Source organism: Carcharodon carcharias, chromosome 6 (assembly GCF_017639515.1).
Source record: "Carcharodon carcharias isolate sCarCar2 chromosome 6, sCarCar2.pri, whole genome shotgun sequence".
In the NCBI taxonomy this organism is placed as follows: Eukaryota; Metazoa; Chordata; class Chondrichthyes; order Lamniformes; family Lamnidae; genus Carcharodon; species Carcharodon carcharias.
In genome coordinates, this window is record NC_054472.1 from 102,898,265 (window position 1) to 102,925,392 (window position 27,128).

The window sequence follows — 27,128 nt, forward strand, 5'->3', positions numbered from 1 at the left end:
AAAATCCTGAAACTCCCTTCCTAACAGCAATGTGGACTGCAGCAGTTCAAAAAGGCAGCTCACCACCACCTTCCCAAGGGCAACTAGGGAAGGGCAATAAATGCTTGCCTAGCCAGCGAAGCCCACATCCCATGAATGAATAAAAAAAAACCGATGCACCAGATTTTCAACACAATATCAAAATCAAAAACAGGATTTTGGTCTTGTGGCAGGCTTGCAATACATAATGAGGATTGTTTCTTCTTCCAAGTAACCTCTTAATTTGGACGGGTAAAATTTCTACTCCTATAAGAGCGAAATACTGCGGATTTTTTTTTATTTGTTCCTGCGATGTAGGCATCTCTGGCCCATCCCTAATTGCCATTGTTCAGAGGACTTTTTTAAGAATTAACCACATTGCTATGGGTCTGAAGTCACATGTAAGCCAGACCAGGTAAGGACGGCAGATTCCTTCCCTAAAGGGCATTAGTGAACCAGGTGGGTTTCAACGACAATTGGCAATGGTTTCATGGTCATCATTAGACTTTTAATTCCAGATTTTTATGAAATTCAAATTTCACCATCTACTCTGGCGGGATTCGAACCCAGGTCCCCAGAGCATTACCCTAGATAACTTGTCCAGTGACAATACCACTATGCCATCGCCTCCCCACATGCTGGAAATCTGAATTAAAAACAGGAAATACTGTAAATGCTCAGTAAATCTGGCATCACCTTTGGAGAGAGAAACAGAGTTGATGATTCAAGTCAATTACTTTCGTCAGAATTGACGAGATCATTGACCTGAAATGTTAACTCTGTTTTCTCACTCCACAGATGATGCTGGACCTGCTAAGTATTTCCTAGATTTTCAATTTGTTGTGTTATTCTGTGATTCATGTCAAAATGTATGCCTGTGTTTGGTGGGTAAAGATAGGATTGAGCTCTGCTGCATGCTTTTAATGTCAAAATAGCTTTCTGAAAATTGCTGCCCAGGATCATAGATGAAGAAAAGCACTGGCACATTGTAGTGGAGGATGCCTGACAGCCATGGAACAGTAGCTTGATGAAGAGTACCCTGATCAACATGAGAGTAACTGAAAGAGCATGTGGAAACCTATCACACCACTTAAAATTCGCAAAATCAATAAAGCTATCGATTATTCACCATTGAATATGCAGTCTCTTCCTGTAGAACCACATTTAATTTACCTAAGTGCATAGTTTGAACAAAGGTTGATGAGGCCAGGCCATGGGCCCTGACAGCATTCCAGCAGTAGTACTGAAGACATGTGCTCCAGGACCAGACACACCCCTAGCCAAGCTTCGACACTGGCATCTACCCAACAATGTGGAAAATAGCCCCGGTATGTCCAGCCCAGAAAAAACGGGACAAATCCAACCTGGCCAATTACTGACCATCACTCTACTCTGGATTATCAGGCCAGATTCTGGCAACTCTGAGGCAGGACTGTTTGTCCCTGAGGGGCAGAAATCCTGTCTCCAGTCCATTAACAGCCAATTGGGCATTAAATAGCTTCAGGGAAGTTGTTCTTCCCATTGGTGAGCTCCATCCTGACTTTTTAACCAGGTCGGGATGAAGGTGTGCTGATGACACCCAGTTCTAATCTGCACCACTTCTGTGATCCCCTCCGCTGCTCTGCATTGTCAAACAACAGTCAAATACAATTTTCCTGGTGTTGGAGCGGGAGGACTGAGTGACAAGCCATCCTCTTTGACCCTTGCCAGTCATTCTAACCCCCTTCCTGGGTTGAGCCAGATTGTTCACAGCTTCACCATTTTAATCAATGCTGAGCTGAGATTCTTAATTCACTTCCTCTCTGTCTCAGAAATTGCTTACTTCCCCTTCTATAGCTTTGCCTATCTCAGCTCATGCCTCAGGCTATCTGTTGAAACCCTCATATATGTCTTTGTCACTTCCAGATTCAATTACCTTGATAGAATCCTGGTTGGCCTCCTATCCTGCATACTTTATAAACATAAACTCATCAACACCTCTGCTGTCCATGTCCTATTCTACAAGCCCTACTCGCCTATCACACCAGTAACATCTGGTGGCCCAGTATCTTCAATTTAAAATTAGCTTAAAGCTTAAATCCAATCATGCCATTACGCCCCTCAGCACTGTAACCATTTGGACCATAGGTTGAACGATACCAACTTGTATTTAGATAGTGCCTATGATGTAATAAAACGTCCTAAGGCACTTCACAAGAGCAATATAAATTTGACACCGAACCATGTAGTGATATTAAGAAAGATTTGCATTTCACAACTACGGACATCTCAAAGCGCTTTACAGCCAATGAAGCAGTTTTGAAGTGTAGTCACTGTTGTAACGTAGGAAATGCAGCAGAAAATTTCTGGGCAGCAAACTCCCCAAAACAGCAATGTGCTAACGACCAGATAATCTGTATTTTGTGATGTTGATTGAGGGCAAATGACCACTAGCATGGTGGAAGAGGTTGGTGTTCAGGAGAATCTTCAAGGAGAAAAGATGGGGAAGCTGAAAAACTTGGAGTGTTACGATCCCTGTAACTGGGAAACCGTCAATCAAAATAACCAAATTTACTGAAAGATCCCGAATGAAGAAATTACTAACAAGATTCCACTTTTTGTAGCTTTTACTTTAACACGAATCAGAACCAACGCAAATTGCCAGACAAATGATACTTCAAGTAAAAAGGTAAATTTCACTTTAAATAATCGATACAACCAAGCTATGTTTTATGTAACCACAAGGATTCACGTCATTCCCTGTACAAATGTGGGAGTACATAGCTACGTTTTTTGCTCGTGCAAGGTAGGCCAGGAGGTTCTATCTGACTACAATTTTCACCTTCTGTTATCATCAGCAAGACTCACTTCTCCAAACCCCCACTCCCTCGGATCATGACAGCCTTGATAGTGTAGCTTTACAGAATTCCATTTCAGCCGACCAACCAATAACACTCTGGTTAATGGTTTAGCTACTTCTGGGACAACATCCAGTTCTTCAGTATCTCTGAGCTATTCACACAACTTTCTAGGTCTTTTTAGCCAGCTCGCACAGGACCCCAAGAATTCCTACCTCAGTTTCTGCCAAACAGAAAAACTGACCTCTTCCTGAGAGTGATTTGCTTCTCCTCATAAGAATTCTGTGTTCTTCTTTCTGTTTGTCTGCTTTCTCTTTGTGCCTGCACCTGTGCACTGTTCGCCTTTACCCTCCAGCTCGTCTGCTTGTAGCTCTCCTTTGTGTCTGCAGTGCTTCTTTGTGTCTACCGACCCAAATGCTTCTTTCTTAACTTCCTTCCTGTTGGTACTGCTTCCAGGTCAGGAGCCAGTATTTCTTACCAAGCTAGTCCCTTTACAATTGATGCAATCTCTTAAAAGTCCTTTTCAAACATTCGTTAAAAAAAATTACAGATTCCACAGACCTTTTAAAGAAATTACAACTTTTTCTTACTGTAATGCTTTTGGGTCAAAGGTTATCACAGGAGGGCATTCCGGAGCTTTACGAACTTGGTAGCTGAAGGCATGGCAAGATAGAGGAGCAATTAAAATTGGGGATCATCCAGAGATATCTAGAAGAATTTTGGGGCTGATGGAGGTTACAGCGATTGGGATGTTGGAGGTGAGGGTGTGCAGCCCTGGATGAATTTGAAAATAAACATGAGAATTTTAAAATTGAGTAATTGCTTAACCAGGAGCATGGGGCGATGGGTGAAAGGTACTTGGTGTGAGTTAGGATACAGGCAGCAAAGGTTTAGATGACCTCAAGTTTACAGAGGATAAAATGTGAGAGGCCAGCCAGGAGCGCATTGGAATAATCAAGTCTAGAGGTAGAGGTATGGATGAGAATGAGCTGAAGCAGGGAGGGAGTCGGTCGAATTTACGGAGGTGGAAAGAGATGGTCTTAGAAGCTCAACTTGAGGTCAAATGTGACTTGAAGGGTACAAACAATCCGTGTCTGCCTCAGAAAGTTGTCAGGGAAAGAGGTGGAGTCAGTGGCTAAGGAATAGAGTTTGCAATGGGAACTGAAATGATAGTTTCAGTCTTCCCAATATTTAATTGGAGGAAATTACCGCTCATCCAGTTTTAGATGTCAAACAAACAACCTGACAGTTTACATCAGTGGAGGGGTTGAGCAAAGAAGAGCTGGGTAACATCAATGTAGATGTGGAAACTGACACTGTTTTTGAATGATGTTGCTGAGGGGCAGTTTGTAGGAGGAAGCAAGGATAAATTCTTGGGGGACAACAGAGGTAACAGTGCAAGAGCAGGAAGAGAAGCCAATGCAGATTATTCTCTGGCTGTGATTAAACAAGATGATAATGGAACCAGGGAAGAGCAGTCCAACCCAGCTGGATGACAGTGGGGAAGCATTGGAGGAGAATGACATAGGCACCTGGTCAAGGCCATTGTGAGTACTGAGGAGTTTAGGAGATTGTTTGCTGCTGGGTACTTATTTGAACTTGACAGCTTCATCCCTGTTCTGTGCTTCATTCTTAGCGTTTCAAGGCTTCATTTCAGGACTCATTGGTGTCTTCAAGGCTCCTGGAGGACTTTGACTGTGTGGACCTTTCCAGGCACCAGGACAGGTTAAGAAGGAAGTCACAGGATGCCATTTGTGACTTCGACGAGCTATTTCAATACTGTGGCAGGGATATAAACCTATTTTGGAGATTTTCAAACAGCGATCTGGGAATGATGGACACAGATTTGGGAGGTGACAACATTCAAAGAATATTACAGCCTCTCCAAGAACTTTCCTTCAACCCTGGTGTCTTGTGCACCATTGGCAGCTTTGGCTGCAGCTGTCAAGACCCTGTGCTCTCGAATTTACTATTTGAAGTCCTCCATGTCCTTTCCATTTTTAGGACCCTCTAAAAAATGACCTCTGACCTTGACTGTGGTGCGAGTTTTTGTTTTTGAAGCATTTGGGACATTGCATTTCTGTTGTGCCTTTAATGTAGCAATTTGTTGTTGTTGATTAAACCCCCCTCCCCTGTGAAGCGTATTGGAATGCTTTTTCTAAGTCAAATACACTATGGACAGAATTTTATGCCTCTCGGGCGGGTGCGCGACCAACCCAAATGGATGTAACAGTGCGAGATGACGTCGGGCGGGCATCCTGACATCATCCCACATGCGAGCAATAGGGAATGCGTGGGTGTCGGAGCCGTGCCCGCCAATAATAAAAAGGCCACTTAAGGCCATTAAAAAGGTAGTTATTTGCGATTTTACATTCCCCGTGCAATTTCACACTTGTCACATGGGCAAAATGGGCAGGTCACTTTTAACAAAACCTCATCCAAGGGCAGGATAAAAAGGCTCAGCAGCATTGCCATTGTGAGTAGTGAGGAGTTCAGGAGATTGTTTGCTGCTGGGTGCTTATTTGAACTTGACAGCTTCATCTCTGTTCTGTGTTTCATTCTTAGCATTTCAGGACTCATTGGTGTCTCCAAGGCTCCTGGAGGACTTTGACTGTGTGGACCTTTCCAGGCACGAGACAGCCTTTTGTTACTCTGGTATTGGGGATTGTGCTCTCCGCTGGTGGCCTCTCCACTGGTGGCACCTCCTCTGAGGAGGAAGAGAGGGGTAGAAGGGAGAAGAGGCCAGGTGTCCCTATGCAGCTTCCAGGGGAGCGACCTGTTGGAGGAGAGACTCAGGCACAAGGGGCGCAGAGCCAGCAGGTAGTTCAAGGCATAAGGGGCCACTATCCTGCCGCCAGGGTTTACAGGCAGCAATGTCCAAGGTGCAATGCAGAAGGAGGCTCTACCTCTCCAGGGAGACTGTGACCTCCATTTGTCAGACGATTGGGCTTGAGATCACCTCCAACTGGGTGGACATCCCATGCCTGTGGCTCTGAAGATCACAGTGGCCCTCAACTTCTATGCCTCTGGCTCTTTCTAAGGGTCAGTGGGGGGTCTTTGTGGACTGTCCCAATCAGCTGTCCACAGTTGCGTCAAGCTAGTGACTGATGCTCTATTCAGACGGGTAATGACATTTGTGGCCGTCAAGGTGCCAGCAGGTCAGCTGGGTTTCTTTGTCAGCAGGAAGGGCTTCCACTCGATGAACGTTCAAATAGTTTGTGACCACAAGAGACAGATTCTGCAAGTCTGTGCAAAGTACTCTGGCAGCTCTCATGACGCTTACATTCTAAGACACTCGGATGCCAAGAGTAAAGGCTGTTCACTGCTCCAGCTTGACTGGATGGATGGCTGCTGGGTGACCAGGGCTATTAGTTGGAAAGGTGGCTTATGACTCCTATCTGCCACCCAAGAACAGAGGCAGAGCAGTGTTATAATAGGAGTCATGCCTCCACAAGGACGGTGCTATGACTATAGATCTTCCGATGATGCACTTCCAATGGCTGGACCATTCAGGGTAAGCACTACATTACCCCCGGAGCATGTATCACTGAGTGCATGCTGCACTCTCCACAATCTGGCTCTGGTAAGGAGGGACCCATGGAGGAAGAGGGTCTTGAGGCAGCTCCACAGGCTACAGAGGATGAATCCAGTCATCAGATGAGTCAGCAGAGGAGCCCGGTGAGAACACTCAGTATATGGAGGCAGACCTCTGGATGCTTCGGTGAGGCAGGGACACCAGGGAAGCCTTGATCCAACGCTCCTTCTGCTAGGCTGCCAAAGATCTGCTTCCACCTCATGTCATGGGTGCCACCTCATGTCATGGGTGCCACCTCCATCCCAGATGTTTGACCTTTTCCTTTGAACCCAAAGTTCACTCAGTGCCTGTGCAATAAAGTTTGGAGCCACTCACGTCCAGTATTAGATACTGGCGTGCCCTGCACCTACAGAACAAATGAAGCATACTCAGGCCATTAAGACAAAAGCAAAATTTATATCATGTTGACACATCTGATGAATATAACTGTATATGGTGTTAATTGTCACACCAGTAAACATATTAACAAAATGTGGCAGAACAAGATCACCCGTGAACAGCCCCTCTTGTGCTCATGGTGCCTTAAACTTACATTTGCAAGTGCTGCGTCTTGTCCCCCACCCCGCCCAATCACTGGCACCAGCATTGGAGGCAGCCTGGTGACTCATCTGTTAGCTTTGATGACCATGGCGGTTGTCTTCTGGGCAGTGGAGCCTGTGTTGGCCCCAACTGGGAGGAAGCGGCCAGTTCCAAAGCTGGCATCTTCCCAGTCATTGCAGCCTCATCAGATGCCACGGTCACTGGCAGAGGGGCAGAGCCGCTACTGCCATCATCCAGGGCGCCCAGAGAGGAGCCTGCAGAGACGACAAGCAGGCTGTGCACCAACATAAGGTCACTCTGGACCTCCCTGCTCATCATTGATGGACAGGCACCTAGCTACGATACAGGGTGCCTCATCCACCTCCTACACTGGCACTAACCTCAGGTGGTCAGTGCCTGTGTGAGGGCTTGCAGGTCCGAATGCACTCCAGGAACCTGTGATTCTCTTCCTGGAGTTGCCTTTCCATAAGAGTTGCCATTCTGTACATGAAGGAGGCAGTGCATTTGGTGATGATGCTCTGCATGGACTCCTCCAAAGCATAAACCAAGCATACCTTCATGGATCTCTGCTAGATCTTCCCACACATCCCACTGGACATCCAGCATCTGCCACCTACTGGATGACTCCAAAAGCTCCCCATCTGCCTTTGGTTCAGCATGATGCTGGTCTCCAGCAGTCCTCCGACTGCCGGGATCCTAGGCACTCTCTGCCTCTACCTGCTCAAACGAGTGTGAAGTGCCCTCACAGTTGTGCACCAACATTCTGGCCGATGATCTAATGCCCACTGAGGTGCTGGTGCTTGGTTCCGAGAGGGTGTATGACACAGGTGCGTTTAAAGCCCCGTTGTCCTCTAGCGTCAAGGGTGGCTCTTCGGGGTTCAAGTGAGAGCTGGCGAATCTAAGGGAGAACAACGACATGTCATTAGTTTAAGTCAACAAACTGCCACTCTGCAAGCTAGGCACCCTGGTGAGACGATGGAGATCTGCATCACGGGGCAATGATCAATGGAGTCTCCAGGTTTGAGGTTCCCATTAATGATGAGACTACACAAGAATGTTTGCACAGTTTGACACTCTCACCTCTGTGCACTGCACTCTTACCTTCGTCAGAGATCCCTGCCTTTCCATTACCGGCTGACCGAGGTGGGTGTCGGCACTCCAACCCAAAGGCATCCATTTTGTACCTCATTAAAATTAAGTGGTTTGGGGTCCTCCGACTGTCTTTGATCCCTAGATGTTATGGCTTCTCTTCTCCTGAAAGGACAGAGAAGCATTGATTAGTCTATTCTACCTGCAGCACAATTGCAGCCTGGCCAACCCCACCTGAGGAACACCTTGCAGGGCACATTCAAGTCGTGGCCTCGGCCTGCAAGACTCAGGCCATGCAGCCAGGCTCACCCTCTTGGCCAGCTCTGGCGTCAGTGACAGTTGGCATTCAGACTCTAACACCCCTGAGCTCCACGGAGGGATGGCCAGCCCTTAACACTTCACGCACTGATCCCATGCCAACTCACTACTCATCCTTGCTAAGCACAGCAGGTCATTGAACCTTTTATGGCGCCGCACAATGTCATGGCTGCTAACCTCGGCTGCCACCTCCTCCCAGGCATTTTGGTCAGGTGCAGTGGCCTCCTCCTGCCATCCCTGGGTACGAGCGTGCCGCGCCTGACACCGATCTCCTCCACAAGGACCACAAGGCACTTGCCCAAGAAATGGGGCCGAGTGCCCACCCGACTTACCCTCCCGCCCTAAGTTTCCAGCCACTAGAGAGGCCATTGTCCCAGTCTTCTGGACAGACTCAAAGATTCTCCCCTGGCTGCCTTCAGGGAGCTGCCTTTGCTGGTTTTAAAGCGCCTGCCGGGTTGCCATCGGACCCAGTGCCTGACAGGCTCCTGCCCCTGGGCGGATCTTAATTGGCCACCCAGCGTAAAATCGCTTTTGCAACACAACCGCGGCTTCCACTCCCGCCAACTTGGCGCACATGTCAAGAATGAAAGTCAGGCCTATGTAAATGCCACTTGTCCATTGTAAGGTTGACTCCCTGTGTAGGTTACTGAATAACGTCGTTGCAGACTGGAGCTTTTCCTTCCTGCAGAAGCTTCCTCTAACAATACTGCTGTTCCAGTAGATTTTTGGAAGCATGTATATTTGCACATAAATGTGTCTGGATAGAAAATGTCATCAGGAGTGTACGGTATTAGGGTTTGTCAACCTGCAATTTTTACCCTTGCTGCGTGCTGTGTAAAGCACATGAGAACCTCTACAGGATATAAATGAAACTGTGTAGATATAATCCACAGGTTACCAAATAATGCTCCTGAACCCTTAGGAACACTAGCCTGATGTGGTAAAATATGCGAAGACTAACTGCAAGTTGCACTAGGCACATTTAATCTCAGATTTTTAAGCATTGCTTGTGACCACTGCAATGGAAAGGAAATCTATTATCAGTTCTCTGCTTTAAGATTAGACGATATGATATACTTTAAATTATTGTGAATTTAAAAAATTTAGTGTGAATTTGTAATGAAATGTAGAATTATTCACTATTACATATTCATTGACCATTACAGACATAGATCAACAAAGTAATAGCCAGCACTCATTGTAATGAAATTTGAAGATACTTTAAACAGGGCTTCAGGTGGAAAATGTTAACATGAATAGTTTATTTATAATATGGTTTAACAGTGATTTAATTCTTGGTGTAATTTATTTACAGGGTGGAGCTCTGTCATTGTACACTGCTCTAACAACACATCAGAAACTTGGAGGAGTGATTGGCCTTAGCTGTTGGCTTCCACTTCGGAACTCTTTTCCAGAGGTACTAATAAAATAATCCACACTATTGCTTAATATTACTCAATGACTAACAAGTTTCAGTAGCAGTCTCCCACCATAAACCATTTCTGTACTGGCCAAGGCCTCTGTGCAGCCAGCCAAAATCAGTGGGGTTGTCAAAGCCATCCAGGCTGCAGCTGTGGTGCAGTCCATGCAATGACCCTTATTGTCAAGGAGTGTCCACTGACTAAACTTGAAAGCAGGCTTGAAGAACTCCATCAAGCCACTGTCAAGACTATGTGACTATGCACACACTGAACAAATAAAATAACTATATACAAATAAGAAGTAGAAATTTGAGCCATTGAAGTATTCAACACCACACAAGCACCATGTCTTCTTTAAGACAAATTCCACTTTGAAAATCACGAATCTTCCCTCCTCCCCAGCCTTTGACATGACTGACCATACTAGCCTCCTCCAATGCCTCTCCATTATCATCCAGCTGAGTGGGACTGCTCTCATGTGGTTCCATTCTTATCTATCGAAAAGTAGCTAGAGAATGGCTTCTCTTCCTCCTCCCACATCATTACCCCAAGAATTTAACATTGGCCCCCGCCTATTTCTCATCTATATGCTGTTCCAACTCTACCTCACCACCAACTCTCTTGACTCCCTTATTGTTGCTAAATTATTAGCCTGCTTTTCTGACATCCAATACTGGATGAGCAGATGTTTCCTCCAATTAAATATTTGAAAGACCAAAACTATTCATTTCAATCCCCCTCCAAACTTCCTTCCTTGACTTCAAAATCTATGCCTCTTTCTGGCAATAGTCGAAATTAAACCAGTCTGCTTGCAACCTTCTTGTCAAATTTGATCCTGAAATGAGCTTCCGACTTCATATTCGTGATATCTCTAAGATTGTCTATTTTCACTTCTGTAACCTGGCTCGATTTTGCCCTTGGCTCAACTCATCTGCTGCTGAAGCCTTCATCCATGCCTTTGTGACCTCTAGACTCGACTATTCAACTGTACACCTGGTTGGTCTCCCACATTCTACCCTCCATAAACTCTGCTGCCAGTGTCTTAACTCGAAACAAATCCCGTTTCCCTATCACCCCTGTGCTCACTGACCTACATTGGCTCCCAGTCAAGGAACATCTTGATTTTGAAGTTCTCATCCTTGTTTTCAAATTCCTTTGAGACCTTGCCTTTCCCTATCTCTCTAATCTCCACCAACCTCACAAATCTCTGAGGTATCTGCCCTCCTTTAATTCTGGCCTCTTGTACATTCCCAATCAGCTGTGTTTTCACACTTGCCAAGATCCCAAACTCTGGAATCCCTTCCGTACACCTCTCTGCCCCTGTAATGAAGTATCTCAAGGTGTTTCATACGAGCGAAAAAAAAATAAAGCGTTATATAAATATAGGTAGTTGTTGTGTTATGCTAAAGTATGAAATATGTCTTATTTGGGCTACTGTAATAATAATTGCATGCCTTTTGTGATTCACAATGTTCAAATTTTGTTTCATTACAAACATGTTTGGTTTGTCACATGTTTAACAGAGATGTCTCATTGTAGCTTGTAATAACAGAAATGATACAAATTTGGAATTCAAGAACTCAAATTGTTTTGTGAAAGAACAAATAGTGTTACTTTGCCATTATAAAAATAATGGAAAACTAAGCTTTGCTAGATTTTCCTAAATTTGTGACTAATTCTTTGTGTTCTGCTTCCATCCCTTCAAATTCTACACAATTAAAATGTAACTAATTTTATTGATTATCTTATTAATGTACAAGAGGCATGAAGGGAAAACCACAGTACATATGCTTTTAGTACTGGATCAGACTACAGAATGAGAAACTCACCCAAAGGCAAAACTAGTACAAAGATACTGGCAATAACTATCTAGTTCTGTTTGTATGAAACTGAACAACATGTATTATTTATTATCATATTTTCTTTTGTATTTTGATTCAACCTAACTTTCCCTTCTATCAATTTCTATTTTTAAAAATAAATCTCCTTGAATACTTGGTAACACCTTTCCATTAGCTGCAGTGTGATTAAGAAAGTGGAATAGCTGTATGGAGTAAAACTACAAAGCAAGTGATACTTGTTGCATCTTATCCATTAAAGAAGCAGATGTACACATATTACCTTGTTTTTTTCCATCGAGAGCACAACAATACATTCCAATCTACTGCACAGGAAGTTGAATTTCTGGTTAGGTGACTAATCAATTCAATGATAGCAGGATATTATTAGCATTGTGGTAGGAAAGGAATAACTTTTTTCCCTTCATAACATTTTCTTGTTGGTTTGGAAGAACATTTCTTCAGCCTTGCAATTTATTCATGCTTTTTATTTATGCTTTTTAAAGTTTGGAAATACCAATTTCATTATACAATTGACTCTCACTACATTGAGTTACTGGTGAGCTTGCTTTGGGGAATGTTACTTTGGAAAAAGCCTTGTTGTTTGACTTTAGCTATGCTGGTTAATACTTACAAATTGTGTAAACTCTTTTTCTAATAATTTATTCTTGATACCTTCTTGAGCCTAAAATATTCCAATTCACTTATCTAAGTACCTTTTCTGGTTTTCCTGATTTTTCTGGTGAATTTCTGCCGCTACAGCTACCTGTTTTAGATTAGTTCCTAATCTTAAAATCTGTGCTCCTCTTGACAATTTATATCACGGAGAGAGAGCCAGCGTGGACTCAGTAGGCTGAATGGCCTCCTCTTGTGCCATTATGATTAAGATGGAAATTAACTAAGACACTGGTTCGGCCTCAGCTGAGTATTGTGCCCTGGGAGCCGCACTTTAGAAAGGGTGTAAGGGCATTGGAGAGAGTGCAGAAAAGATTTACAAGAATGGTTCCAGAGATGAGGAATTTCAGTTATGAAGATAGATTGGAGAAAAGAAGGCTGATAAGAGATTTGACAGAGGTATTCAAAATGATGAGAGGTCTGGACAGACTAGATAGGGAGAAACTGTTCCCACTTATGAAAGGGTTGAGAACGAAGAGAGCACAGATATACAGTAATTGGCAAAAGAAACAAAAGCAAAATGAGGAAAAGCTTTTTCACGCAGCAAGTGGTTAAGGTCTGGAATGCACTGCCTAAGAGTGTGATGAAGGCAGGTTCAATCAAAGCATTTAAAAAGGAATTAGACTGTTATCTGAAAAGAATGAATGTGCAGGATTATGGGGAGAAGCAGGAGAATGGCACTAGATGAATTACCCTTTTGGAGAACCAGTGCAGACACGATGGGCTGAAGGGCCTCTGCTATAACAATTCTGTGATATGATAGAGTGGAGTGTGGTATACATTTTAGAAGTGTGCCTGTGCTCATCTATATTTTGCATTGACCAAAATTAGTTATGTCCATGGCTTTGGAGAAGAACATTTTCTTCTACCAGCAACAAATTTTGACATCAAACATAGTTCCTGCTTATATCTATATGAAGTAACTATAGTTGTTCTAACCCCAAATGTGGAGCACCCTCTGGTGTAACAATATGAATTCCCTCATTAATCATCCTTATTAATTTTCTCAATAAAGTTTCTGCTGGCAGCAAAGGAGATGGCTGGATTTGAACCCAGGTCCGTTTGATAAAAGAAAAACATCCTTGTCCACTGCAGCACCTTGCGCATTTCCTGTTTTGCTTTTATTTCATATACTGGCTATTGTACTTTTACTTTTTAAAATCTTGTTTTATTCTTTTCTTTCCAATTAGCTAGTGGTATGTTTTAAATTTGGTCAGCGCAAGATCAGTTCATGTAATATTGCTGAACTATCCTAAGATTTGCTTTTATTTAATGCCTTTCATGACCTCAAGGTGTCCCAAAGCACTTTACAGCCAATGAAATACTTTAAGAGCAGTCACTGTTGTAAAGTAGGACAACCAATTTGCACATAAATAGCAATGTGGTAATGACCAAATAATCTGTTTTTGTGATGTTTGACTGAGGGATAAATTTTGGTCAGGACACTGGGGATGCCTCCCCTGTTCTTCAAAACAGTGCCATGGAACCTTTAACATCGCCAGGGAGGTGAGACTTGCTTTAACATTTCATTTGAAAGGTGGCTCCTCTGACAGTGCAGCACACTCTCAGAACTTTGGAGTGTCAGGTTAAATATTTATGCTCAAATTTCTGGAGCGAGACTTGAATCCACAATGTTTTGACTCAAGAGGAAGAGTGCTACCAACTGAGCCACAGCTGAAACTGAATGCCAGTTCTTTGTAGTAAATATAGTTTTTTCTGTCCTGAAAATGATTGACATTTTATGCATTAATCAGAAAAAAATTATGTCTAAATATGTCAGGCAATGATAATTTAAAAATTGTGTTTCTGAACTGTATAAACATAGTTAATAAGCTGGGGAGCAATTAAAAACCAACATAGACCAAAAGACGTGCTTTAATGTTATTGCAGCTTTGGATGGTTTTAGAATTCACCTATATTCTACATTCATTTGGATCATACTGCAGCATAGTTTTCTTTTTATCTTTTGTTCCCCAATTTCTGATTTTAAAATTTGCATGTATTTTAATTGTATCTGTGTCTACAACACTTAATTATTCATCATGCTATCAGAAGCTTCCATTAGCACGTAATACATGGTTTATAACTTGGCTCTGTACCCATTCTTAATTATATTGTGAATATTTAAAGTTGAAAGAAATTTAAGTCACTAGTGACAATGATTATTCATTTCTTTTATAGCTACAAGCTCATAAGAATATTCATATTCTTAGTTATAAAGCATTGATTGTGCCTCTTTTTTTAATTACATGGCAGGCAAAAGCTTAGTGAGGCTGTTCTACTGAACAAGATTCCTTGCTAGCATTTTATCTCACTAATTTGGCTAAACTTATGCCAAAGCCTATCCATCTGTGATTGAACAACCCAGCGGGATTTTTTTTTGTGTATGCTTACTTGAAATGTGAGTACTGACAAAACAGTTTTGCACTATAGCAAACAAAATTATTCCTCAGCAAAGGAAAAAGACTGTTACTGATGGATCTTTTGTAAGAGTGAAAAGTTGTGTGACAACTTTGAGCTTCATCTTCTACTTGTAGGACAAATAAATAAGATTTCGATGTTCTAATCTATATATTAGCTGAAAATAGATTTCTGCTGAGTAAAAGGAGAGCCGTAATTTAGAGCAGATGAAAGTACTGTAACATCTTATTTTTACTTTTTTTTCAAGGCAGCTGCTAACAGTCCAAACAAAGATATTCATGCTCTTCAATGTCATGGAGAGGCTGACTCTCTTCTGCCTCTAATGTTTGGTACTCTCACTGCTGAGAAATTAAAAACCATCATCAATCCAGACAATGTCATTTTCAAGTCCTACGCAGGCATGATGCATGGTTCTTGTCCCCAGGTCAGCAATTACATTCAGCTTCTAATATTTCAAGTTATGTATTCCTGAAAAATCAAAGTTATTGTGTTGATAATCTATGTTGAATTTGATGGTTATAATCATGACTGCAATATTTTAATATCTATAATTTTATAGAAATAATAATGCAATGCACATAAGCTGTTAAAAGGATAGTATTGTAGTTTTTTGTTAATTTCTTCAACTTGAATCTATGTTAAGATATTCTTTGAAATGTGTAATTCTTGTGTTTATTTTATAGCCTTCCTTTGACCCTCATGTTACAAAAATTAAGTGAGCTTCTCCAATGGTTCAGTGATTAAATGTGTCTTTTGGCATGGTACAGCGTCAGAGTAGAAAGGTTCAAAATTTTATCCTTGGTCTGTGCCAAGTTAGCTGCTCTTAGCCAGGGTGGTAGTAGAGGCTCTAGTCTAGTTGGTCTCTGCACTTGTGGATTTTGGAAGGGAAAAGTACCAGCATTCTGCTACTCATCATTAGTTAGGGAGCAATTCGGAACATGCGTATGCTTAAACATCTCTTGAAATCAAGATCAACTGTTATGTCTTCCCATAGCCAAATAGTGTACCGGAATTCAATGCCAAGGCTAATGAGGAATAGCCACTTGCATGTGATATCAGAGGCTGCTAGCAATTATGGAATGATACCCCAGCATGGACTCATATCCTGAACCCCATTAGACCCACCACCCCTCCACCACCACCTTTGGAAGTTAGCAATTTAAAAGTTAATTGACTGTCAAGCTTCATGGGGAAGAAAACTTAACTTTCCAAATCTGATATAATGAGCAGGTTTACTCATACAAATGATCCAAACTGGAAGACACTCCTCAGGATTGGCTGTGCTATGTATGCTATCAAAACACCATCTGTAGGCAATTGGGTAATGTACATTCATATTTTGTGAAGCTGCTATGTGATTAAGGATTCACTTGAATATTTGTGTTTAATCACACACATATGGTGATGAACATTCCAATATTGTATAAGTTGAGTCATGACACACCCTGACTGCAGGGTTCCTTCAAAGTTGCTTGAACTAGGAATCATCTAGGTCAGGGATCCAAAGGCAGTTTGTTCAGCCTGGATTCTGGGGATATTTTGGCTCTGAAATGATGTGGAGGAGCCAGGCATGCTGGCAATTGTGTTTTTCAGGGTGCTGCCCCTCATGGCTAATGAATATGGTGCTGTGCTGAGTTTGTTTTGAATGGATTTCTAAGACTGTCTGTATTGTTCTTGTTCCACATGGAGGCCAGACACCGTTATTCTGATTGCAAAACATCCCATGTGTTAAAGCCATCTTTCAACTATTTACAACATAGCAATTTTAACAACCATTTGTTTTAAAATTAGGAAATGATGGACGTCAAACAATTCATTGAAAAGCAGCTACCTCCAATCAACTAATAGACCATCAGAAGCATTTTTCTAAGAGGCTGCACCAGCATCTGATCATGATAGACCCTAATCCTTCCTTTCATTTACTCAAAGATATCAGTCATCCATCATTTTAATACTTGCACATTTTTCCCAATCTACATTCTGTAATTTTCATGAAGGAACTTTCAATGTTACAATGAGTTGGATTCTGCCTGCTACGGTTTATAAATTCTTAATACTGCAGTAATCACAGGTGTTGTTTAAGCTGTTCATACCCAAATGTTTGAGCACCCTAGCCTTTACTCTGTCCAAATTCAATTTGCTTTGGCTTTGTTCATGTGATTCGTTCTGTCTTGACTGTGATGGCATCTGTATGTTTATATGGAAAAAAGATACAAGAAACAAATTTCTAAAAACTCCTAAAAAGAATGTCACTTGCTGGTATTTTAATACAGCAAATATTGATATAGAAAATCAAATAAAGGTCATAATTGATAACCAAAGGTTGTTATTCCAAAATAATAGTACAGGTAATGGCATTTCCTGTAAATACTAATCAGAGGAGTACACTTAAAACCACCTTTGAGAAGTGAGTTTTAAAGCCACACAGCACAGGATGAAAAACAATAGGAGTAAGTGATCTGTTGAAGAACAAGTGCTGTCAAAATTGAGCATGAAGCCAAGTGCAGCATTAAAGTGTAGTACTTTATCATTTAAATAAATACAATTTGCTCAGAACAACATAAATTGATATATCGTATTACACCAAGTAAAGAAACAACTGAGTTGAATTGCAGTTGTCTTTGCTATGTCCATTTTCCCAATTTTAAAGAACTAAACTGTGCAGGGATAACTTTACATATTCCAGTTAGATTTTTGCAAATGTTGTAATGGTGGATATGGCTAGTGTATTTTTATTTACTTTTTGTATGATGTGAAATTTACCTAATGTTTAAGTGTTACATTTTTAAATTGAATACTATCTTAAGAATATTGATCCATCTTGGTCTGACATTATGGCTTGTGTGACACACAATCCTAGAATGCAAACAGGTTTCAATGACAAACATGCTTCATGATTCTCAAACTAACATGACATTTAATAGAAGCATTTAAATTTCAATTTGTGGTTATCACTGGTACAATGTTTAATTTATTTTTGGAAAAAAAATGGCTTTTGTACAGGAATTGCACGTGAAAAAAATATTTGCCATGCCCACCAGACAAAGCACTTCTTCAAAACAATGTGATTTACCATCAAGGTTGAAATATTTGAGAAATAAACTATATTCCAATTGACAACACAAAAATTTAATGGAATGTTTAACTGGTTTCAGAATTAAAGAAATTTTGTGCAGTAAGTATAAGTTATTTGGTAATGCATTCACAATTCTATGAAATGTACCTAACTACCTAGGTTAAACTAACATAACTTTTTTGTTAACTAAATTCATGGATGTGATAAATCCTGTTGTAGCTGTACAATATACATACTGTGAAGCAGTGCTGAGAACACTCGATTCACATACGTTTGTCAAAATTTATGATATATGTGCACCATTTTTAGTGCATTTAATAATTTCAGAGAATCAACCAAGAACATGATTTAAAAATAAAACCAATTGATACTAGACCATAATGAACTCCTGGGTTGTGTGCCTTGTTATTCTTCTTCACATTTTCTTCCACTATTTGACTTCTGTTGTTAGGCTGAAATTGTTCTACATTCCAAACTATAATTGGGGGTTAAAATCAAAAAACTGCGGATGCTGGAAATACAAAACAAAAACAGAATTTCTTGGAAAAACTCAGCAGGTCTGGCAGCATCGGCGGAGAAGAAAAGAGTCGACGTTTCGATACATGAGTTCAAATCCCACCATGGCAGCTAGGGAATTTAAATTCAAATAAATTTGGAATAAAAAAAAAATTAGTATCAGTAATGATCATGAAACTACCTGATTGTCATTAAAAATCCAACTGGATTACTAATGTCCTTTAGGAAAGAAAATTTGCTGTCCTTACCTGGTCTGGCCTACATGTGAATCCAGCAATGTGATTGGCTCTTAATTGCCCTCTGAAATGGCTGAGCAAGCCACTCATTATTTTCAAAAAGGGCAACTTACCACCACCACCTTGAGTGCAATTAGGATTGGACAATAAATGGTGGCCTTGCCAGTGCTGCCCAAATCCTGTGAATGATTTTTTTTAAAGTTAGCATCAGTAACTTAAGATGTATACATAGTAATGAAACTCTAAAACACAAACTTTTCATGTAGCCTGTAGGGTTCCATAAATCCATGATCCATAATCCATAAGAAAAGCTGGAAAACTCATCTGATTGTTGGTCCTCTAATTGCCTATGATTTACTCCGCATCAAGCCATGAAAGGAATGTTAATGTTAGGATGAAATTTGAGATGGCCAGAGTAGTCTGAAGTGTGATGGAATAATGCCTGCACTGTAGTAATGGAAAAAATTTGGGGGTGGGTGAAGCTTAAGAAAATTCAGCGAACATGCTAGGATATTTCTATTTTAATTATCTTTCATAGATTACCATCTTTGTTTGACCAGAGACATGCTATACTGCTTCTGTATAGAACTGCTTCTATATAGAACCACTTCACTGATGTAGACTACAGGACTGGGTCAGCTAACCTCCAAAGTTGCTCCATTGCTTTATTGGGAGGCAAGGCTTTAGACTAGGATTCATCAAGAACAATGAACTACAGAAAATCTGGTTGAGTGAGCAACTTTACCGTACCAATATGACTCCCATTAAACGTAATGGAACTACGTTAGGAGCACGTGAACTAACTGACACTACAGCTCCAGAAGAGTGAAATATCAGCTGCTGTGGGGTCAAAAATGTGTAGAACACGATATTAAACCTTTTAGGGAGAACCTTATATAGTACTAGTTAATGAATTCAAAACGTACTGATTTATCTAGAAAAAATAAAATTGTTTGCAGCAAGATCCACAAAGAGAAAAGGAGTTAAATGATCAGTTTGAGTTGGAGAGTTTTCTGCGTTAGTTCAATGGAAGTATTGGCCAAGACTCTTGGACAAGTTCCTGCTTCTCTTCCAATAGTGTCATTGGCTCCTTACTGTACTGGAGCAGTACAGAGTCTTTGCTGAAATGCTCATTTGAAGGATGGCTTTTCTACCAATGCATATGTTTCTATTCATTTATGGGATGTGGGTGTCACTGGCAAGGCCAGCATTTATTGCCCATCTCTAATTGCCCTTGAAGGTGGTGGTGAGCTGCCTTATTGAACTGCTGCAGTCCATGTGTTGAAGGTGCACCCACAGTGCTGTTAAGGGAGGGAGTTCCAGGATTTTGATATGGTGACAATTAAGGAACAGCAACATATTTCCAAGTCAGATTTGTCTGATTTGGAGGTGCTGGTGTTCCCATTTGCCTGCTGCTCTTGTCCTTCTAGTTGAAAGGGGTCATGGTTTTTGGAGGTGCACTTGAAGAATCCATGCTAAGTTGTTGGATTGCATTTTATAACTGGTGCATACCGCAGACACAGTGTGCAGAGTGGAGGGAGTGAATGTTTAAGGTGGTAGATGAGTTGCCTATAAAGTGGACTGTTTTGTTTTAGATGGTGTCAAGCTTCTGGAGTGTTAGAACTGCACTTATTCAGGCAATTGGAGACTATTCCATCACACTCCCCATTTGTGCCTTGTAAGGCTCTGGGGAGTTGGAAGGTGACTCACTGCAGAATAAATGGCCTCTGACCTATTATGGTAGCCACGATATTTATGTGCCTGGTCCAGTTAAGTTTCTGGTCATGGGTGACCCCCAAGATGTTAATGGTGGGGACTTCAAAGATAATGTCATTAAATGTCATGGGGAGGTGGCATTTGTGGCAAATAACATTTGTGCCACACACCAGCCCAAGCCTGAATGTTGTCCAGGTTTTTCATATGGGCGTCAATCGCTTCATTATGCCTAGGTATGAATGGAACTGAACAATTAAAGCATTAAAGATGAGGCACCTAAATCCATTTGCAAAGTTCCCCATTTATGACCTTATGATATAGGAAAGCTCACTGATAAAGCAGTGAAGATACTTGGGCCTTTGGGTGTTACCCTGAGAAATTAGAGATAGTATTAGATTCTATTAGTATTAGGAGTATTAGATAGTATTAGGAAGAGGCATATAAATTAGCTAGAAAAAACAACAGACCTGGGGATTGGGAGCAGTTTAGAATTCAGCAAATGAGTACCAAGGGATTGTTTAAGAAGGGGAAAATAGACTATAAGAGTAAGCTTGCAGGGAACACAAAAACTGACTGTAAAAGTTTCTATAGGTATATGAAGAGAAAAAGATTAGTGAAGACAGTCAGAAACGGGAATTTATAATGGGGAACAAAGAAATGACTGACCAACTAAATACATACTTGGGTTCTGTCTTCACAAAGGAGGAAATGAATAACATACCAGAAATGTTGGAGAACACAGAGTTTAGTGAGAGGGAGGAACTGAAAGAAATCAGTATTAGTAGGGAAATGGTGTTGGGGAAATTGATGGGAATGAAGGCCGATAGATCCCCAGAGCCTAATAATTTACACCCCAGAGTATTTAAGAAAGTGGCCCTAGAAATAGTAGATGCATTGGTGGTCATCTTCTGAGATTCTATAGACTCTGGAACAGTTCCTACATATTGGAGGGTAGCTAATGTAACCCCATTATTTAGAAAGGGAGGTAGAGAGAAAACAGGGAATTATAGACCAGTCAGCCTGACATTGGTAGTGGAGGAAATTCTAGAGTTCATTATAAAAGATTTAATAGCTGAGCATTTAAAAAACAGTAGCAGGATCAGACAGAGTCTGCATGGATTTACAAAAGGGAAATCATGCTTGACAAATCTACTGGAATTTTTTGAGGACATAATTAGTAGAGTTGATGAGGGGGCATCAGTGGATGTGGTTTATTTGGACTTCCAGAAGGCTTTCAATAAAGTCCCACAAAAGAGATTAGTGTGTAAAATTAAAGTGCATGGGATTGGGGGTAGTATGTTGAGATGGATAGAAAACTGGTTGGCAGACAGGAAACAAAGAGTAGGAATAAATTGGTATTTTTCTGAATGGCACCAGTGACTAGTGGGGTATTGCAGTGATGGTGCTGGGACCACAGCTATTCACAATATATATTAATGATTTAGATGAGGGAACTAAATGTAATATCTCCAAATTTGCAGATGACACAAAGCTGGGTGGGAGGGTGAGCTGTGAGGAGGATGCAGAGATGCTTCAGTGTGATTTGGACAAGCTGAATGAGTGGGCAAATGCATGGCAGATGCAGTATAATGTGGATAAATGTAAGGTTATCCACTTCGGTAGCAAAAGCAGGAAGGCAGATTATTATCTGAATGGCTATAAATTGAGAAAGTGGACTGTGCAACGAGCTTGAGTGTCCTCGTACACAAGTCACTGAAGGTAAGCATGCTGGTGCAGCAGGCGGTAAAGAAGGCAAATGGTATGTTGGCCTTCATAGCGAGAGGATTTGAGTACAGGAGCAGGGATGTCTTGCTGCAATTATACAGGGCCTTGGTGAGACCACACCTGGAATATCATGTGCAGTTTTGGTCTCCTTATATGAGGAAGGATGTTCTTGCTATAGAGGGAGTGCAGCGAAGGTTTAACAAACTGATTCCTGGGATGGCAGGACTGACGTATGAGGAGAGATTGAATCGGTTAGGATTATATTCGCTGGAGTTCAGAAGAATGAGGGGGGATCTCATGGAAACCTATAAAATTCTAACAGGACTAGACAGGGTAGATGCAGGAAGGATGTTCCCGATGGGGGAGTCCAGAACCAGGGGTCACAGCCTGAGGATACGGGGTAGACCATTTAGGACTGAGATGAGCAGAAATTTCTACACCCAGAGAGTGGTGAGCCTGTGGAATTCGCTACCACAGAAAATAGTTGAGACCAAAACATTGTATGTTTTCAAGGAGTTAGATGAAGCTCTTAGAGCGAAAGGGATCAAAGGATATGGGGAGAAAGCGGGAGCAGGCTATTGAGTTGGATGATCAGCCACGATCATAATAAATGGCAGAGCAGGCTCAAAGGGCCAAATGGCCTACTTCAGCTCCTAGTTTCTATGTTTCTACCGTGGTGTCCTGGGGCTGAGATGATTGGCATTGAACAACCTTGACCATCTTCCTTTGTGCTAAACATGACTACAACTAGTGGAAGTGTTTTCACCTGATTCCCATTGACTTCAATTTTAATAGGACTCCTTGATGTCACACTCCATCAAGTGATGCCTTATTTGGACCAAGGTTAATGAGGTCTGGAGCCAAGCAGTCCTTTTGGAACCCAAACCTAAGCATCAGTGAACAGGTTATTGATAAGCCAATGCCACTTGATTGAAAAGTTGAAAATGCCTTCGATCATTTTGTTGTTGAGAGTAGGCTGATGGGGTGTTAATCGAAGTTGTCAGCTTTTTGTGGATAGCGTATACCTGGGCAATTTTTTTTTGCATTGTTGGACAGATGTCAGTGTTGTAGCTAAACTGGAACAGCTTGGCTAGAGGCACATCTCTAGAAGGGAAAAACCTTTTCTGGAGCACTATCTTCAGCACTACAACTGGGATGTTGTTGGGGCCAAGTGCCTTCAACTGCTTTTTGATACCAAATGGATTGAATTAAGTTGGCTGAAGAATGGCTTCTATGATGATGGGGACTTACAAAAGCAGGCTGAGATGATCATCCACTCAGTACTGAAGATGGTTGCAAATGTTTCAGCCTCATCTTGCATTCGTGTACTGGGCTGACCTATCCTTGGGGATGGGGATGTCCATGGAATCTCTGCCATGAACATTAGTTATTTAATTATCCACCATCATTCATGACTGTATGGGGTAGGTCTGCAGAGCTCCGATCCGATCCATTTGTTATCCGATCACTTAGCTCTTGTTTATAGCATGCTGCTTCTGCTGTTTATCATGCATGTAGCCCTGTGTTGTAGTTTCACCAGATATTTAGTTTTCCGGAAGCCGATTGTTGCTCATGGCTTGTTCTTCTACACTCATTGTACCAGGGTTGGTCCTCTAGCTTGGTGGTAGTGGTAGACGGATTTAACAGGCCATGAGGTTACAGATTGTGGTGGAACAGAATCTGCTGGCTATCCAGTTTTGAACCTATCCAATTTAACATGATGGAGGACATCCTCAATGTGAATCCAGGACTTCATCTCCGAAAGAACTATGAAGTAATTACTCCTACTAGTACTGTCATGGATTAATTGCAACTGTGACAGGTAGACTAATGAGGAGGAGGAGGTCAAGGAGGCTTTTCCCTCATGTTGGTTCTCTCTCCACCTGCTGCAGGTTCAGTTTGGCTGCTATGTTCTTCAAAATTTGTCCAGCTCAGTCAGGTTCTATCATGCCAGTTTTGCTGAAGGACATCGAAATGCCCCACCTAGAGTATATTCTGTGCCCTTGCTGCCCTCTTTTTTCCAAGTGGTGTTCAACATGGCAGACTACTAATTCATCAACTGAGGGAGGGCGGTAGGTGGTAATCAGCAGCAGGTATTTTTGCCCATTTTTTACCTGATAACGTGATACTTCTAGGTCTTGGAATCAAGACTGAGGACTCCAATGACCTCTCCCTTCCAAGTGTATACCACTGTGTTGCCACCTCTGCAGGATAGGACATACTTGGGGAGTGTGATGGAGAAGTCTGGGATTTTGGCTGATAGGTATGATTTGGTGAATATGATTATGTCAAGCTGTTGCTTGACTATGTTGTTGGCTGTCTCTCCCAATTTTGGCACAGGTACCCAGAACATAGCAAGAAAGACTTTGCTGCATTGACTGGGCTGGGTGTGCCTTTTGTCAAATCCGATGTCTAGGTCCATGCTGGCTGGGTCTGTCCAGATTTATTCTTATTATACTTTGTCCTAGTAATTTGGTACAACTGAATATTTTGTTAGACCATTTCAGAGGGCAGTTAAGAGTCAACCACATTGCTGTCACTGTAAATTATGTGCTTATGTTCTGGAACAGGGATTAAGCCTACAGTGTGCTGACTCAATGAGAGCTCTAGCAACAGCCTGGTTGCACGAAAGCATGAGATGGAGATAGTACTTTAATCATGTTGACATTGCTTTATTTTTGCTCTTGAGTTTACTCCACAGCAATAGAACATCAGAAATTAAAGGTTTTAGTTATGAAAGAAATGTTTTTCCATTGAAAAAATGGTTAAAGGGAATTTAATAAAATATTTCTTTGTGATAGACTTTGAGCAAGTAATTTGTGTAAGATTGTTTCTAGTAGTTACTGAATCAGTTTTTTTTTAAAAAGAACATAAACCAAGTATTATCACTCAACTGTATTTTATGCATGAGTGTAAGAGTTTGGAACAGCAAGATAATCTCTGGCTTTTCTCCACTATTACCTTGTCCTAAACCACACCCTTTCCCCCACCCATTCCATCCTGATCTCTTAAGTGTGCGGAGCTCAAGGAATTTTGTCACCCAGATAGAGACACTTTTTTCACGTGTCTTGACTACTGCCATACACCCGCTCCCTATTGTCCCCATCTCACCACCACCTCCCCCCCACAAAATCTCTCCATGCTCACCTCCATGACCCATCTTCTGCTTCGTTAAACCATTCTCACTAAACTGTGGACCACCCAATTTTCCTTGACTTGTGATTGTTCCATCTCCTCAGACACTGTACTCCTCCTTTCATAGTTATCATACCCTCAAAAAAAAACCTTCCACCTCTGTCTCTATAAGGCAAACTATTGTTGCCTTATCTACACCCTTTCTTCTCCAATCATTGCATATATTGTTACCACCCAAGTCTGTGTTCATTCCCCCGCTTCTCCCAAGTTAAATCCTCTCCAAACAGGTTTTCACTCATCTCACAGCACTGAAATGGCCCAAATCAAAGTCACAGGTAGCATTCCAATTGTGACAGTGCATTATTGTTTCTCAACCTCTTCACACTCTGATACAGTAGGCCACATGTAATCCCCCAATAACGCTTCACTGCTGTCCAGGTTGGTGGGATGGCCCTCACTTTGTTCCACTCTGTCTATCCAATAATATACTGTCCAAGCATTTCCAACAGTCGCTTCTGTTCCAGTCTTTGCACACTTACCTCAGATTTATTGCCCTGTTGCATTGTGTGCATGTAAACAGTTCATTGGGCATAGAGTAGAACAGGGACTAAACTGAAAATCTAACCAGAGAACCTGCAGTGTCACTATTTGTGGCTGCAAAGATATTACAGTGGTGATTTTTGTTTTGGGTTGTCGCCAAGGTTGTAGACTTTGTAGGTAAAGGTGAATCTTCTCACCCTCCAACAGCTCCATGATTAGGCCCATCTGGATAGCTAAGATCAGTAAAAGCTGACAACTTCACAGAATCACAGTGCAGAAGAGGCCCTTCCGCCCATTGAGTCTGCACTGACACATGAGAAACACCTGACCTACCTACCTAATCCCATTTACCAGCACTTGGCCCATAGCCTTGAATGTTATGACGTCCAAGTGCTCGTCCAGGTACTTTTTAAAGGATGTGAGGCAATCCGCCTCCACCACCTTCCCTGGCAGTACATTCCAGACCGTCACCATCCTCTGAGTAAAAAAGTTTTTCCTCACATCCCCCCTAAACTTCCTGCCCCTCACCTTGAACTTAAGTCCCCTCATGACTGACCCTTCAACTAAGGGAAACAGCTGCTTCTTATCCACCCTGTCCATGCCCCTCATAATCTTGTACACCTCGTCAGGTCACCCCTCAGTCTTCTCTGCTCCAACGAAAACAACCCAAGTCTATCCAACCTCTCTTCATGATTTAAATGTTTCATCCCAGGCAACATCCTGGTGAATCTCCTCTGCACCCCCTCCAGTGCAATCACATCCTTCCTATAATGTGGCAACCAGAGCTGCACACAGTACTCCAGCTGTGGCCTCACTAAGGTTCTATACAACTCCAACATGACCTCCCTACTTTTGTAATCTATGCCTCAATTGATAAAGGCAAGTGTCCCATATGCCTTTTTCACCACCCCACTAACATGCCCCTCCACCTTCAGAGATCTATGGACACACATGCCAAAGTCCCTTTGTTCCTCAGAACTTCCTAGTGTCATGCTGTTCATTGAATACTTCCTTGTCAAGTTACTCCTTCCAAAGTGTATCACCTCTCACTTTTCAGGGTTAAATTCCATCTGCCACTTATCTGCCATTTGACCATCTCATCTATATCTTCCTGTAGCCCAAGACACTTAACCTCACTGTTAACCATCTGGCCAATCTTTGTGTCATCCGCAAATTTACTAATCCTACACCCCACATAGTCACCTATGTCGTTTATATAAATGACAAATAATTGGGAACTGGGCACAGATGCCTGTAGTACGCCACTGGACACTGGCTTCCAGTCACTAAAGCATTCTTCTGTCATCACCCTCTGCCTCCGACAACTAAGCCAATTTTGAATCCACCTTATCAAATTACCCTGTATACCATGTGCATTTGCCTTCTTTATAAGTCTCCCATGTGGGACCTTGTCAAAGGCTTTGCTGAAATC

The 27,128-nt window shown here is 41.8% G+C and overlaps 1 protein-coding gene across 3 annotated transcripts in view; it reads left to right on the forward strand.

The window, feature by feature from the left end:
* Nucleotides 1–18,209, forward strand: part of LOC121279139 (acyl-protein thioesterase 1-like) — a 60,298-nt gene extending 42,089 nt beyond the window's left edge. For 2 of the 3 annotated variants that reach the window (XM_041190106.1, XM_041190107.1), the window contains exons 7-9: nt 9,713–9,814; nt 15,000–15,176; nt 16,544–18,209. In XM_041190106.1, coding sequence (XP_041046040.1) covers nt 9,713–9,814; nt 15,000–15,176; nt 16,544–16,597 — 333 coding nt within the window. In that variant the 3' untranslated portion in view covers nt 16,598–18,209. Of the gene's footprint in view, nt 1–4,491; nt 4,995–9,712; nt 9,815–14,999; nt 15,177–16,543 lie in introns of those variants that run through there. The other variant, XM_041190105.1, reaches the window with a different exon arrangement.
* The last annotated feature ends 8,919 nt before the right edge of the window (nt 18,210–27,128 follow it).